The sequence below is a fragment of the Hibiscus syriacus genome, unplaced genomic scaffold (assembly GCF_006381635.1).
Source record: "Hibiscus syriacus cultivar Baekdansim isolate YM2019G1 unplaced genomic scaffold, ASM638163v2 tig00011761_pilon, whole genome shotgun sequence".
In the NCBI taxonomy this organism is placed as follows: domain Eukaryota; kingdom Viridiplantae; phylum Streptophyta; class Magnoliopsida; order Malvales; family Malvaceae; genus Hibiscus; species Hibiscus syriacus.
The window spans coordinates 441,653-456,472 of record NW_024062256.1 but is presented as its reverse complement, the minus strand read 5'-3'; the positions used below and the strand labels follow the sequence as shown (position 1 = coordinate 456,472).

The 14,820-nt window shown below is 33.3% G+C and overlaps 1 protein-coding gene and 1 pseudogene across 2 annotated transcripts; both read right to left on the bottom strand.

Annotated features, from left to right (window-relative positions):
* Nucleotides 1-7,719: 7,719 nt before the first annotated feature.
* On the bottom strand, nucleotides 7,720-10,379 carry LOC120204904 (annotated as a pseudogene).
* Nucleotides 10,380-10,993: 614 nt separating this feature from the next.
* Nucleotides 10,994-14,171, bottom strand: LOC120204950 (ABSCISIC ACID-INSENSITIVE 5-like protein 7). Of its 2 annotated transcripts, none has more exons than XM_039204932.1 (5): nucleotides 14,031-14,171; nucleotides 12,340-13,450; nucleotides 12,063-12,134; nucleotides 11,944-11,973; nucleotides 10,994-11,485 (listed from the first exon to the last, which is right to left on the bottom strand). In XM_039204932.1, exons 2-5 carry the CDS (start codon nucleotides 13,399-13,401, stop codon nucleotides 11,411-11,413), a joined length of 1,239 nt encoding a protein of 412 aa, XP_039060863.1. In that variant the 5' UTR covers nucleotides 13,402-13,450; nucleotides 14,031-14,171; the 3' UTR covers nucleotides 10,994-11,410. The 2 variants fall into 2 exon arrangements, with proteins under 2 accessions (XP_039060863.1, XP_039060864.1); XM_039204933.1 differs by having other exon boundaries at nucleotides 12,340-13,364; nucleotides 14,031-14,170.
* Nucleotides 14,172-14,820: the final 649 nt, after the last annotated feature.

Sequence of the window (14,820 nt, the reverse complement as noted above, 5' to 3'; positions counted from 1 at the left end):
AAAATATAGAAAAGTTAAATAAGCATTGAGATTCGCCTAGGACTTTATCTGTAAGTGGTCCCTAATGAAATTATTGAAGCAATTTTTTGACGTGGGATGTCGGTATGCGGACCACGTGTCCACCTTAGTTTAAATGATGCGTGGTCCATAACTAACTTGGATCTTCCTTTTTATTTTATTTTATTTATTTATTTCAACTGTTGATCGAGCCCTCCACGTAGACTTTCTATTTCCATTCATCTTTAACCTAAAAATAACGTGGAAAAAGTTTTCGTGGCTATCTACTCAAATTCAACCAACATTCTTTTAAGTAATTTTATTTTCTTCGATTTGTTTTTGAATAAATTAATATATTTAGGCTTAAGATTACTTTTGCCCTTGTAGTAGATTTATTTTTTTATTTTTGTCTTTGTGATATTTTCACATCAATTTAACATTCAAAATTATTTAATTATATCTATATTAAAAATATTTATTATTGTTTAAAATTTTAAGTTAGAGTTTAGAGTTAAAGAGTTATAGGTTAGGGTTTGAGGGTTAAGACTTAGAAATTAAGGTTTTAAGTTAAGGTTTAAGGTATATGATGATGTAATTAAATAATTTTAAGGGTTAAATTGATGCGAAAATATAATAAGGAATAAAATAATATATTAAATTTACTACAAGGACAAAAATGACCATCAAGCCATATATTTATATGATAAAACCATCATAAATATTCAAGAATCCAAATAAATTGTTTAACAAAATTGTAATTCTTGGTATCAATAAAACTTTTAGGGTGTATATACGTAGGATGAATAAAAGGTGGCATGGAGATGCAAGTGGGAGTGAGAAAACAAATAGATAGCGTGGAGATGAAAAAGCAGTCAAAACCAATGGCAATTTGGGTTGCTTTTTTCCATAAGTGATTGCCAATCACAAGTGTTCAATAGCACAATTGGTCAACGTCATTATCACATTTTCCACTCTTTGTGGTGGCATGTTAGAGCAATATAATAAACGAAATGACCCCATCACTCGTATATGGAAAAAATCATATATCTATGGATTACGCTATTTAATAGTTGTTATTGTTAAAAGTACGATCATTAGAGATTATGAGTTTTTATTATTAATTTGTTAAAAAACTCTAAAAGAGATGTTATCTTATAATCACCCTAGATTAATAAAATTAAAAGAAATTCATATCTTTCAATATATGATAAAACTATATCATATATTAATTAACTTTAGACGATGCATCGTTATATATATATATATATATATATTATCAAAATTTTATTTTTTAAATTATAGTATTGAATTTTGATTTATGTTTCTATTATATCACTAAATCGTTAAATTATTAACACAATGACATGTATGACGGTTTTCGATATGATTGTCACACTAAAACATCATCAGTTTGGTGCGAGTGTTTTAATATAGAAAAAAAACCTAAAATAACATCATTTACTAGAGGAAAATTATTAAAATGTTGCATTTGGACGATTTGAACTTTAATCTAGTTAACTTGAGCTTTTTTTATATTCCAACAAAAATAACACAAATATTAAACTAAACTTGAGATTATTTATAATTTACGTTATAAAATTAAAATATCAATTACAATAATACTATTATATATAAATAATATTTTTATATATATAATAAAAAACTAAATTTCCATGAAGTTTTTTCTTTAAAAAAAAACCTTTGAATTCCCTAAATTTCTAATTTCTAAACCCCTAAATCACTTACTGTTACTATCGATAATCACCCCGTTACCGCTACACTGAAGTATTTGTATAGCTCAAATAGATAGAGATGTATAAACTTTAGTTTCCCTATGTATAAAATATAATTCATCTTAATAAAAAAAATTCTTATATTAATGTTTATAATATCCATACATATAATTTTTTAAAACCAATATTCATATACATATAGTTAATTATATACCATACATATATATAAAAAGTATAAATAATGTTCATAACATTTATATACATATTATTAATAACATGTAATAGATATATAATATATATACCTAAGGCAGTAGCACTAAGCCAACAAAGATCAAACACTGCCACAAAATTGCTAGTGGAGCACCCAAGCAATTCCTTTTATTCTTTGTTTGTCATGCATTGTACTATCATTAATTCAAATCTCTTATTCACAAAATCTAATCCCACTATTTGCAGCATATTCTAAGCATTAATTAAGTAAACTAAAATACATTTTTTTATGTGAAAGATGTTTGGGAATATGCCATTTTGATGACCTAAGTAAACACTAATTGTTTTTGTCCACAGCCACATGACATTTTCTCACCAGATTCCCCCTATCCACTCCTACAAAACATATATTCCTATTCATATTCCTATTCCCATCTCAATTAAGCACTAAATAATGCACCAATTTGTTTAGATTCGAGTGTTGTTTGACTTAAATCACATCGCAAGTAGTGTTATTGGACCTAATGCTTCTTGTTTTTCAAAGACTCCATATATCATAATTCAAAATGCGAGTCACCTCTTAAGAATTATTTTATAAATAAATTGAACTCCAATGAATCACATTGTTAATAGATGATCAGTTAAATATGAATATGTGCAATGAATCGAGTTTTAATATTTTAAATAAAACCTTTAATTTTCAAAATGTACACAGTTGAGTTTCAATTGGACGTCAGTTTCAAAATAAAAAAAGAGAGGAACTAAAGTTCCTTTTGGTTTTGGTTTTAGAAAATATTAACTATTTTCATTTACATTTTCTTATAAAATAATAGAAAACGTTTAAAAAAAGAAAAGAATATGTCTGGTTGTTAAATTGTAAAATGATTTATGGAAATGAAAACAAAAATAAGAAAATAGAAAAAGATGTTTTTAGTATTTTCATTAAAATTTGTTTTGAAAATTTTAAAAATATGGAAACATAAGATCTAAAATTTTAATTTAACTTAGACGGGTTCAAATCATTTTAACAATAATTTTTTGACTTAATGATATTTTAAACCCTCAAACTTTTGTAAAAAATCAATATGGTCCTTGAACTTTTTTTACACTTAATATAGTCCTTAGTGTCAATAATAGTTTTCGTCCGAGTGACGTTTATTATATATATGTTATTATATATATATATATATATATTATATTATTATATTATTTACAAAGCCCGAAGGCCCGGTTACAAAACAAGGCACATAGGCCCAAATTACAAGTTTAATTTCAGGCCCAGTTATAATCAACCCGAGCCTAATTCAGACTCAATCCAAACATATCTGATTCAAGCCCAGATCGAGTCAGACCCAATTCCAGTAAGCATGCGAAAAGCCCATCAGCAACTAGAGTTCCACCAGAGCACGTTCGATCCAAGGCAAATCCAAGGGCCAGAAGCGAATCAGCAAAACCCTAGGGTGCTCATTGCAACCCAAGGCCTATTCCGGCCACCACTTGTCCAACCAGTGCATGCCACGACGATTGCCGCCTCTCCAGAGTTATCTCGAAGATTCCAGAGAATGAACGAGAACCGCACAACTCACTATCTAGGGCGAGTCACCACCATAGGTCTGGTGACTCACCGGATCTCCTCATCATTATAGAGGATCTCCAAGGGTTATATAACCCTGACCCTGCAAAGAAAGGAGATACAAAGCAACAACAAAAAACACACAACAAGAGAAGGGCAACCAAAGAGAGACAACAAGCAACCAACAACAACGAAAGCAAGGAAAGAAGAGAGTAAATGAGACTTACCATTGTCGAAGTCTGAACGTCGTCAGAAAGTCGAAGAAGCCGAAGGTATTAACATAGATCTACCAAGTTAGGTAGATTTTTAGGCAAAACTAAGCCTAGATTTGGGTTTAGGATAAACAAGGCTTCAATTTGGTGGGTTTTGGAATTTTCCAGCCACCGTGGGTGGTGGCCGGCGATTGACGGTGGTTCTCAGCTGTCGGCCGGTGACCGACTTACCTCCGGCGAGGACTTTTAGAGAGATGCCAGAGCATCTCTCGTCTAGAGAGAGAGAAGAAATGAGAGAAATAGAGAGAATGAAGGCCTTAGGGCTGGTTTTGGGGTTTAAATACCCTCTCTCGTATAATGTCGTTTAGGGGAAAGGTATCTTTGTAATTTTTTTATGGGTAAACTATACACGTAGTCCCTCTAATTCTGTAAGCTTTTATTTTGGTCTTGAAATCAGGTTTTTCGTACCTTTCAATTTTGTTTTTGCATTTTAATTATTTTTATTTTAGTCCTTATTATATTAATACATATATTTTATGTAAAATTATATATTTAGTCCTTAAATATTAATAAATTTTATTTTGATCCCATATTAGTAAATTAGGGTAAATAACATTATTAGTGCATGATTTTAATATTGTTTCAAATTAGGTTAATTAATCTTAATATTTTATATTTTAATTATTAATTATTAATCACGCTATTAATATTTATATTAGGATTTTTTATTTATATAATTTGATAATTTAATTAATATAATTATAATATAATATTATAATAAAATACTAGTAATTTTTATTTAGTGTTTATATTATTTGTAAATTAAATTAAATACAAGTTTATAATTTACTGCAAAGATATTTAATTAATAAATATCAGTACAAATTTTGGGCGTTATGGGGTGCTAATCCTTCCCATACGTAACCGACTCTTGAACTCATTTTTCTGGTAACCAAACCCGAGTTGTATTATTCTAATATTATTCTTAGGAATTTTATTAGAATAATATGGCATCTTGGTGACCAATCTCACCAAATTAAAAAATTGGTGGCGATTCTACAATTTGGTATTTCTGCTAATTCAAGGAGGATAAACACTTACTTTTTGAAACTAGTTACACCGTTTGGGGTGTACTATTTGCACTCTCCGTCGCCGGGCAGAGAAATGTCTCGACACTTAGATTAAATTTTTTTAATAATTTAATTTTGTAGTATTTTTATATATAATATATTAAATATCTTAATAATTGTTTATATTTTTTATTTTTTATTTTTTTAAAATAAATAAGTCATCAAACTTTTTTAAAAAAACAATTTCACCATCAAACTTAGCCAAAATACCAATTAAGTCCATCCGCCACATTATCGTCCATCGTGTACTACCAAAATAATATCATACATTGTCACATCAATATTGTAGATTGTCATATAAGTCTACGAATTGTCATATAAGCGTCAAGACAATCAACATTTTATTATGTTCTTCAAAAGGTTAGATTAATTTTTTTTTCATTGCAAAAACATTTATGGGCTACACTAATTATTTTTCCTAAAAGTTTGAGGGTCTCAATTACCATTAAACATATTATTATTTTAACAACACTTTTGTATACTCTTGCTTATTACAACATTTTTGTGTATTTTTAAAATTTATTTGATTTCTAATATACAATGACATTATATTTTTATTATACACTAAAATAAATTTTGCGTTATGAAATTTCTTATCAACTTTATTATTTTACATTTACATAATGTAACATGTTAAATTAATGTAATATTTTGTAATAGTTATAGTTTAATTTATTTTGTAATAATTATTTTTTCATTTCTATTTTTAAAAATTAGAAACCAAATAAATTTTTACTATGTTATTTTTGGATTCAAGTTTTCATTTATATTAACCGAATATGTTTTTTAATTTTTAAAAAAACTGAAATTGAAAATTATTTTCTGAAAACAAAAAATAAAAACAAAAAATATTTTTTTAGAACCAAACGGACCTTAAATTTCTTTAAAAAAAAGAAAAAGTGTTGGGTTAATCGATCGACGGAATCGGCCAAGAGGGGGGTGAATTGACAATTAAAATTTTGGTGGAAGCTTTTGTAGAAAATTGAAAGTAATTGCACAACGATTTAGAGTGGTTCGACTTTCTCAATCAAAGTCTACGTCCACTACCTTAACTATCCACACTAAGGATTTTCCAACAAATTCACTAATTTGTTCTTTCTTTTGAGGCCAAAGAGATAATCTTACAACTCCCTCAAAAATATACCCCAATTCTTGAGAACACTCTTTCTCAAAGAGAAGATTACAAATTTGCAAACTTACAAGGAAATCCTCACAAGGTAGATTGTTTGCACAATTCTAGAACAAAAGAAGAACACTAAAAAAAACAATTGAGTACAAGTAGTGTTCTTGAAAGCAAAATGAATATTGAATGAAAAATAGGCTTGGAATGCTCAAACTTGAGGTTTGATGCTTTCTCTTTGATTCTCTCTTGATTCTTGTTGATTGTTATTTCTTGTTATTGATCAATGGCTTCTAAGCTTGTTTAAATACACCTTCAAATGATTCTGAACGTTGGGGATACTTAGTGGAGTCAATATAGTCGTTTAAGTGTGAAAACAATTAATAAAATCAGTTGGGAGCGTCAGTGCATCGATGCATACCCATGGTGCATCAATGTAAAATTCAAATATTTTGACCGTTGGACCCTTAGTGCATCGGTGCACTAAGAGTGCATCGATGCATCAAGTGCATTCGATGTTTCAAAATAGCCAGAGTGCATTGATGCATGGCTGGTGCATCGATGCATCAAATGCCATTCGATGTTTTCATAAAATCCTTAGTGCATCGATGCATGGTATGTGGATCAATGCATGAAATGCATTCGATGCTCAATTTATTCCATGGTGCATCGATGCATAGATTGGTGCATCGGTGCATCACTTTGAAATTTTGATTTTAGGCTTGATTTTGGTTCAAAATACTTTGTGAAAATTGTTTCAAAAATATATTAAGTATAAAACACAATTTTACACTTTTAGTAAGGTTTGAAATTGATCTTAAAAGACTTGGAGTAATAATTTGATATTCGATTAATTAAATTGAATATACTTAGAAAATCATTTGTAAAATCTTAAAATTAATTTAAACTTAATTTGTTATATCAAAACAAAAATGTTTTCAACAAAAAGAAAAAGCAAAGACACTTATTTTCAAAAATCCAAATAATAATATAAGGTCTGAGTGGAATAATTAAACTTTTGATCTTCCTGCTATTTTTAATCTTAGCCCTTACTCCAAATCACCGAGACGTTAAAATTTTTAACTAGTGACTAATAATGAATATTTTTTAAAAACAAAATCTGAATTATTCTAAAAAATGAATTACAGTTAAAAGTCATACGAGAATGTGATGATAGTTGGCTGCTTGGGTTTTGTATAGGAGTCACCAATATTCTACAAAGTGAATTGTGAAATTTATATGAAGGATCTTACAGTGGATTCAACAATGGAGGCCTCAGTGGTTCAGGCCCTGAACTTGAATTTTGATGACATTGGCTTAACACAAGTTGCTCTGCTGATAGTGATAAAAAAAAGGTTCTTTGGGCATATAGTTTTGATTTTCAAAGCTAAATCTTGTGGGACTGGAATCAACAATTAGGAAGGTATGAGTTTTGATCCAAGACCATGAAAATGTTCCACGTCTTGCTCTCTACTGCTTTCCGCTAATCGACATGATTCGAAAAAATAGGGCAATCGGATCGGCAGTCATCCATGGAAAAAATGGATGGTCTAAGCTCTTTTGTCATTTTAGTAATAGAGTGGCTTCCATATTATTACATACAGGGCTCATCCATTGTTAAATGGCAGGTGACAGGGAAGATTCAGACAAATATGTTGTGACATGACGGTGCATGCCTGAAATGTAGCATTATTAGCTGAAGGGGAAAAAAAAGATTCTATGAAAACAATCACGTCACCCACTCATACAATGTTACATTATAAAGAACTGCTGCAATCATTGAATCAGAAGAAGACAAAAAATACAGGCCAGTTATTATGTACCTCGAATCTGAACCACTGTTTTATTGACAAAAAAGATGATGTTTTTGAGTTCCTGTTTACAATTGCAGGAGAACGGCTACGAAACTTATGCCAACCCAACAACAACAACCGTGATGAGATTGGCCGGCTATCTAAATGAGCAGTGCTTGATCTATGATTTAAGGATCCTGGTGCAGGGGCGGTACCTGCGTCGGGTTTGTCACATTCTCCGAATGTCGCATTTGCCTACAAAGTTTAAACAACGGTTGAATATCAAAACTATTTGAACAGTGGAATGGAGGATGTTGGGGGTAGAAGAATGCTGTTTCAGACCTTGCAATAGGAAATGTCTGCACATCCGCAAACTAGATGACCGTCACCATGTCTACAGCTTCTGGAGCACCTCCACCGTCGCTCCTCTGAAATGTTCATGGGGCAATTCATTTTCAGGTTGTTTATGCCTTTTGGTTGTACCAATACCAAATAAAGGTTATGCAACACTCATACCTTGTAAAAATCTACGGCAATGAAGTTAGCCCACCGGTTGCCGGCTGCCGTATAACACGTTTCTGTCATGCTAATTAATGGAGCTGAATTGAGTTTGCAGGCTTTGGTTATGTTGGGTCTATCGGGAAAGTAGTTGACTAAGATCAGTGACCTCGATTTCGCATTCATGGCGGGGTGATTCCCGTCGGCTCGAGCATGAACCAGATTTCATCCCTTGATCTCCATCTGTTATTCCCAAATGCATCAATGTCAACTCTGCTCTCTTTAGTTAACTGAATAAAAGGTTATGGTGAAAGGACTCACGTTGGCTTTCCACCATGTATCTCCATTGATAAGCTATACCTTCAGAGGCCTCTTTAGCTGACTTTGAGGTGAAAACCACCAGGCGCTGGTTCTTTCGAACCATATCATCGACCGTTGGCCAATTCCCACCGTTTTTCGGCATTCGAGACACAAGAAACCAGAACTTCCTTTGGCCGGAAGCATCGAATACTTTACTGAATCCCCTTGGAGAGACAACATAGTCTTCAATGATAATGGTAACAATTTCTGATGGGTTTGCTTGAAGAAATACGTGAACCTCTTTCAAAACATCAATTGCAGGTTGCTGATTAAATTAAAAAAAAACTATTCCATTAATGACTTGATCATGATCATGGTTAAATCTCATTTTGAAAAATCCAAGTCCCATGTGAAATATATTTATCGACTTACAAAAGCTGTGTAGTTGTAGCATCGTCCTCCAAAAGAGTGACACAACCGGATGCCATTCTGGAAATCATACATGTCCAGCATCAATCCTCTAACACCATGCTGCAATTCAACAAGCAAATTGTTTAGTATCTGGTCCTTGGTGATAATATATAAAGGCCGTTCTGAATCTATGGGGGAAAGTCGATAAGATCGAGTGTAATGACCGTTGATGTCAAGAGAAACGGTAAGAAGTTAGGTTAGCCTATCAAAGAGGAAACCAAGCATGTATTTATTATTAACCAGATCATCTTTGCTACATGCAAATGAAAGCAGGCAGAGTCGATTCTACGTTAATCGAACTCAATTGTGATATCGGAACAAGAAAAAACGACCTGAAGAGTTCGAACAACACATGTGACACCAGTCATATGTCAACCACAGCATTATAGTCACAAACATACCAAACAAAATAGTACCATATATAACTGGGGAAACAAGGTTTTGTATAGTTTGATTTTGCTTTAGCAAGAAAATGCAGGGAAGCAACACAGCGCACCCATATAAACCAATGTTCAAAGCATTCATAGCACAAACGAGCAAACCACATGACATAAAGAGCAATGATGCTGTCTCTTCAACATAAAAGAAACGCATATATTAAGCTAATTCTGCCAACATTACACAGTGAGATGAAAGAACACATGCATTAAGCTGGCTGGTGACGGAGTCTTGCTGGTTCGTAGGAGCCAAAAGCAAAGTACCAGTTGCTTGACTTCACTCCTAGCTTGGCGAACGAGTTGTGCGTAGTCAACCATGAGTATTGATTAAACGGAAGTCCCTTAACCTGTTTTAAAACCCCGGAGTTCATATCGATACCATTTTTTACAGACATGTACAGAAAATCGATGAAACTGTACCGACATTAGTAATGGCGCTTAGAGGTTCAATTCTGGTGCATCGGGGCCGCAGGTTTCCACTTGTTAGACAAGTTTCACAGTGCAGTCCCGAGTCACAATTCCGATCTGCCAAACATGTCTGTCCCTCCTGTTTCAAGCACATACATTATATTACAAACAACATAGAAACCGACACTTTCAAGGGGGCAATGGACATGTGGTATATACCTTGAGAGCAGAGCAAAAACCAAAACACAGACTAGAAATGATCAAAATGGTAATCAACTGCAAGCGAAATACTAGTAATAAACCCTGTTAGTTCATGAGAAAAAGCATGCGAAAAAGTGGTTGGAAAAAACGATAACATCTTCATTCATAACAACTTGAGAATCACAGGACCATTCTCCATGTATTTTCAAAGAGGATACCCGGAAAAAGTCCTTGGTTTTGCAATCACCTAAAGACAACCAATTTGATCCCAGATTTATGATTCCAAAGAATGTCATCTGAATAATTAAGATGAATAGATGCCTGAATGCTTGAAAGATGCTTCATAACTCGTATGTTCCTTGTTTGAATATGACCAAAAACATCCTGATTCAAACACATTAACATCATCAACGAATAGAATCATTGTTTTGGCCATAGAATTAGAAGCATTCTGACGACAATGATCCATTAACAAAATTTTGAAAAGAATGGAGCTGTGTCCAACCTGCAACGAAACGGAACGGCGGTGGTCCTCTAAAAGCCGGTTTACCACCAATGAACCCGATTTAAATCGGCGTACTTGATAAAGCAATGATTCCGGAAAATATTTCACACAGAGAATTCATAATAGCCCTATCAAGCCTCTCAATGACGCCTCCCCAGCATCATGCAATTAAGGTCATGAAAATGGCTTATATACAAGCTACAAAATCCTGAAAATGGGAAAATCCCGAATCACTCATCTGTTTTAATATAATTCAATTCTTTGAATTCTTTATACTTCTATCAATGTTTTGTCCTCAAAATCCACTCTTTAAAAAATAAAATTATAAATATAATATTGTCCTCAATTTCATCGTCAACATCAAAAAATGAATCCTGAAATTCATAAAGGCTGATCCGGATACAAGAAACTCAATCAATAGCTTATTTCTAACAACATGCAAATAGATTGAGATATGTTTTAATTTTACAAGTCAAATCGTATGAAGATTTAGAGACCAACCAAGTCATTGGGTAGATTGAACAAAAACATATTGGAGCATACATCTATAATTATCCTACAAGCCTGCCTTTGTCGTCAAGGTTAAATCATGATGGGCAAACATAGATCAAGCCAATAAGAAAATCTAATCTACAAAGTGGAACTAATGCTGCAAAGTTCGTAACTTGCAACTCAAAACCCTTTGTTCCTATATGTACATCTATCTAGCCCCTATGCAGTATGAAGATATAGATATTAGACGCAGGCTACAACCGTTGAATCATAGCACCGGCCAAGATTATTTATCAAAGCAACGTTTCTACCATCAGCAATTCCTCAACTCTACCACGGGCCAGTCAGTGTCCTCCTCAAGCTTTGTCGTCTACTTCCCCATGGCCGGTTCAGTTTTTCTATCATCTGTTTAAATAAGGCAACATAGGGCAGACCGAATCAGCTCTATTATCATACTTAGGTTAGCAAACAGAATGGTAAATTGCTTCACTGGCCCTGGTGAAACTTTGAACTGTAAGTTTGTAACTCATCTTTAACTCTTCAATCCAGTAATAACTCAAAAGTACTTGATTTCAAGTTAAATACGTTCTTTGTTTGACAAGAAGTCAGTTTTTATTGATCATCCTGAAAATTCTCGTTTCCGCGTAAAGTTACGTGAAGAAGATGTTTATCATCTTTTTAATCTCAAAGTGAAAAAATGCAGAGTGTGGGATTCTTCAGCATGTGAGAAATGCAGAAGCAAACCATTACTTACGCTATGTTTTGCAAAATTTGTTGGTCATTGGAACCCATCTAAAAGCTAGTTTGCTGCAAAGGAATGCTATAATATAAACGCAATTGTGGAAGAGAGAGATGTGCATTACCTGATTTTTCTGCATTTCCATAACTTTTTCCTGCACCAACCAAAGCATAGTCAAGGAGTGCCATTCATTCAATGTATTCAAAGAAATACGGAGAATCTTACTCCGAATATAGTACATACCTGCTTCCTCCGCAATTCTTGGTTCATTTCTTTAAGTTGTGCAACTTCAGCTTCAAGTTCCAATGTATAAGCCTGCCAGAAACCGGAACAGTTAATACAACCAGTTGTTTTTATGCTTTTGTAGTACCAGAGTTGGTCCAAAACGACAATTCAGGAACTTCTAGAATCACCACGCTTCAGCATTCAAACAAATTTACAGCTGTTTTATGGAAATTTATGTTATGCATAAGGCTAAAGGATAAATAATCAATGCAAGGGTCACAATGACCCAACTAACCTGCTTGCGATCTCGTGATCTAGCAGCAGACTCTCTGTTCTTAATCATTCTCCTTAGCCTTTTGTCAACTACTTTCTCCAAAGCAGCGCTGCGTTTTCTTCCCCGGCCAAGTACATAAGAGACAGGTGATAAAGAAGAGGCGTCTATGCTGTTGCTCGAAATCACATCTGAAGATATATGGTTTGCAGGAGATGCTAAACCAACTATTCCCATCCCACCACTCTGCAGCCCAGTAGTCTGAACTAGATTAGTATTCATTGAACGGTCACTGGTTCCAATAACCGAACCCCGAGCCCCAGGGCTAGCTAACTGTGTAGGGCTTATCAAGTGCATAGATGGACCAAATGCAACCGTTTGTTGCTTGGGAAATATAGGTTGTGGTTGTTGCTGCTGCTTAGAGTGTGATGATTTGGCTCCACGAATGTCTAATGGTAAAATCGGAGGCTGATTAAGAATAGAGTTATTGTTACTCAAAAAACCATTGTTTCTGTCTGCCTGTTGAAACCCAAGAGCTAAACCAGAGTTGTTATTAAAGAATCCAGTGTTATTTGGCATTCCAATTTGTTGGATATCTTCTCTGACTACACCTGCCCTCGCCAAGAACTCCTCCAAAGTTATCTCTCCCAATGTTTGTTGCCTCTGCGGCAGATTGGCCCCACCGATACCAGCACCACCACCATTACTTGTATTTTCAGCACCATCATTTTCCTGAAATAAGTTTTTCCATACTTCTTCGACCGTTTTCTGACTCAGAGTCCTCGGCAATGTCAATGAACCTTGCCTCTGCAAATTACCACCAGAAACACCAACTTCTCCTCCAGGAACCGAGGCTGTCACCACAGCCTGAATCTCTCCAGAAGTAGATATGTTTCGCAAGAGGTCATCCATGTTCATCGATCCAAAGTCCTTGCCGAGTTCACCGAATGTGCTCTGCAGCTCATCGAAGGTCAACGAGTATATCGATGACAGCCTAGCCAATGGGAAACTGTCCATTGCCTTTGATCCGTTTCCTTCCATACTTGAAGCTTCACCAAAATTCTTGAAATTCAGATTAGATCCCATTTCTTGTATTGAACAGCAGAAAACACAAATGAACTCTATTCAAATGCCCCTATAAAGATTTAAAAAAAAAAACTTTCATGTCAAACCTAAAAATTTAAAGATCCTCCCACAACTAGTACAAAAACATACAATCATACACATAAACCAAACAAATTCTCCTGCAAATCCATCAAATTCAAGCAGATAATAAGGAATAAGCTGAAAATACTCTTTGCAATTTCATTTTTTCCTCTCCAAATCCCAGATCCAAAAACTAAAAAGAAAAACAAATTAAACTAATCAACAGCTAACAAGTATCAAACTTCCATTTCTAAGACTACCAGTAACGACAAACAAAAATGAAGCTTCAACAAAATCTAAAACCAACCCATTATTCCAAATTGTAAAACCTATCAACATGTAAACATCAAGAAAATTCAACCAGAGAATCAACTGAGAAATAAAATAAATTCCTTCCATCATAGAACAGAAATATATTCAGCTAAACGAACTACAAGTGCACAAAAAGAAAAAAAAAAGAACTTAAAAAATAAGAAAATGGCAAAAATATAATAAAATAAACAGTAGACAAAAAAGAGAGACCGAGAGAGTAAGGCAGTGAGGTAAAGAAAGACGCGAATTATTTTTACCTGTCAAGATATTAATTTTGCTACTATCTTAATTTTTTACACCAAAAAAACTAAATAAAAATAAAAATTGCTGCAAATCGATAGAGAATTTGTATCTTTTTCTCTGAAGCGAAATCGGGAGGCTTTAGCTGTATGGAGGCGACAAGTGTCTACCTCAGCCTCGACATGGATCGAGATTTAAGGAGCTTCCCAGATTCAGGTGGGTTTAATTGTAATTTAAAATTTTCATTATAATATTTAAAGTGGGATATTTATTAGCCGTGGAGATTGCAAAACGTGGGCCAATAAGCGTAGAGCTTGACAATTTGATGCGATGTCTGGCCAATGGATAATAGAAAGACTTCGAATTTTATGTTTACTTAGATATTTAGTTTTTGAGATTTATCTTCATGATTGTGAGTAGAAATATTTTGTAATTAAATATATTGTGTTTTTGTTTGAATAAAAAAATATTTTCATTCGAATTGTAATGTATATTTGTGCGCTTTGGTTTTGTCGAGTAACATAAGTACACTGAAAATGTGCAATCATTATATTAACATTGTCAATAGTTTGAATATTTAATTAATAAAAATTATTAAAATAGTTTAAATGGTTTTAATCAATGCTAATCGCATCGACTAAGTATATCATGTTTGTATAAAATTTAGAAGTCATAATATCATATCATTTTATTTAATAGTTGACCAATTGCTTTATGGTATGCTATAGCATGAATTGATACTTCTCGTGATTGATTTCATTACTTTATATCTAGCATCTCATTTCCTTTACTACTAAAAACTGTAAT

Bases quoted from the DNA above. Each gene is read 5' to 3' on its own strand.
- LOC120204950 (XM_039204932.1), bottom strand. From the start codon at position 13,401: ATGGGATCTAATCTGAATTTCAAGAATTTTGGTGAAGCTTCAAGTATG. The intron at 11,974-12,062 runs GTATGTACTATA...TGGTTGGTGCAG, and splicing joins AAGAATTGCGGAGGAAGCAG to GAAAAAGTTATGGAAATGCA. The intron at 11,486-11,943 runs GTAATGCACATC...TTATTTAAACAG, and splicing joins TGGAAATGCAGAAAAATCAG to ATGATAGAAAAACTGAACCG.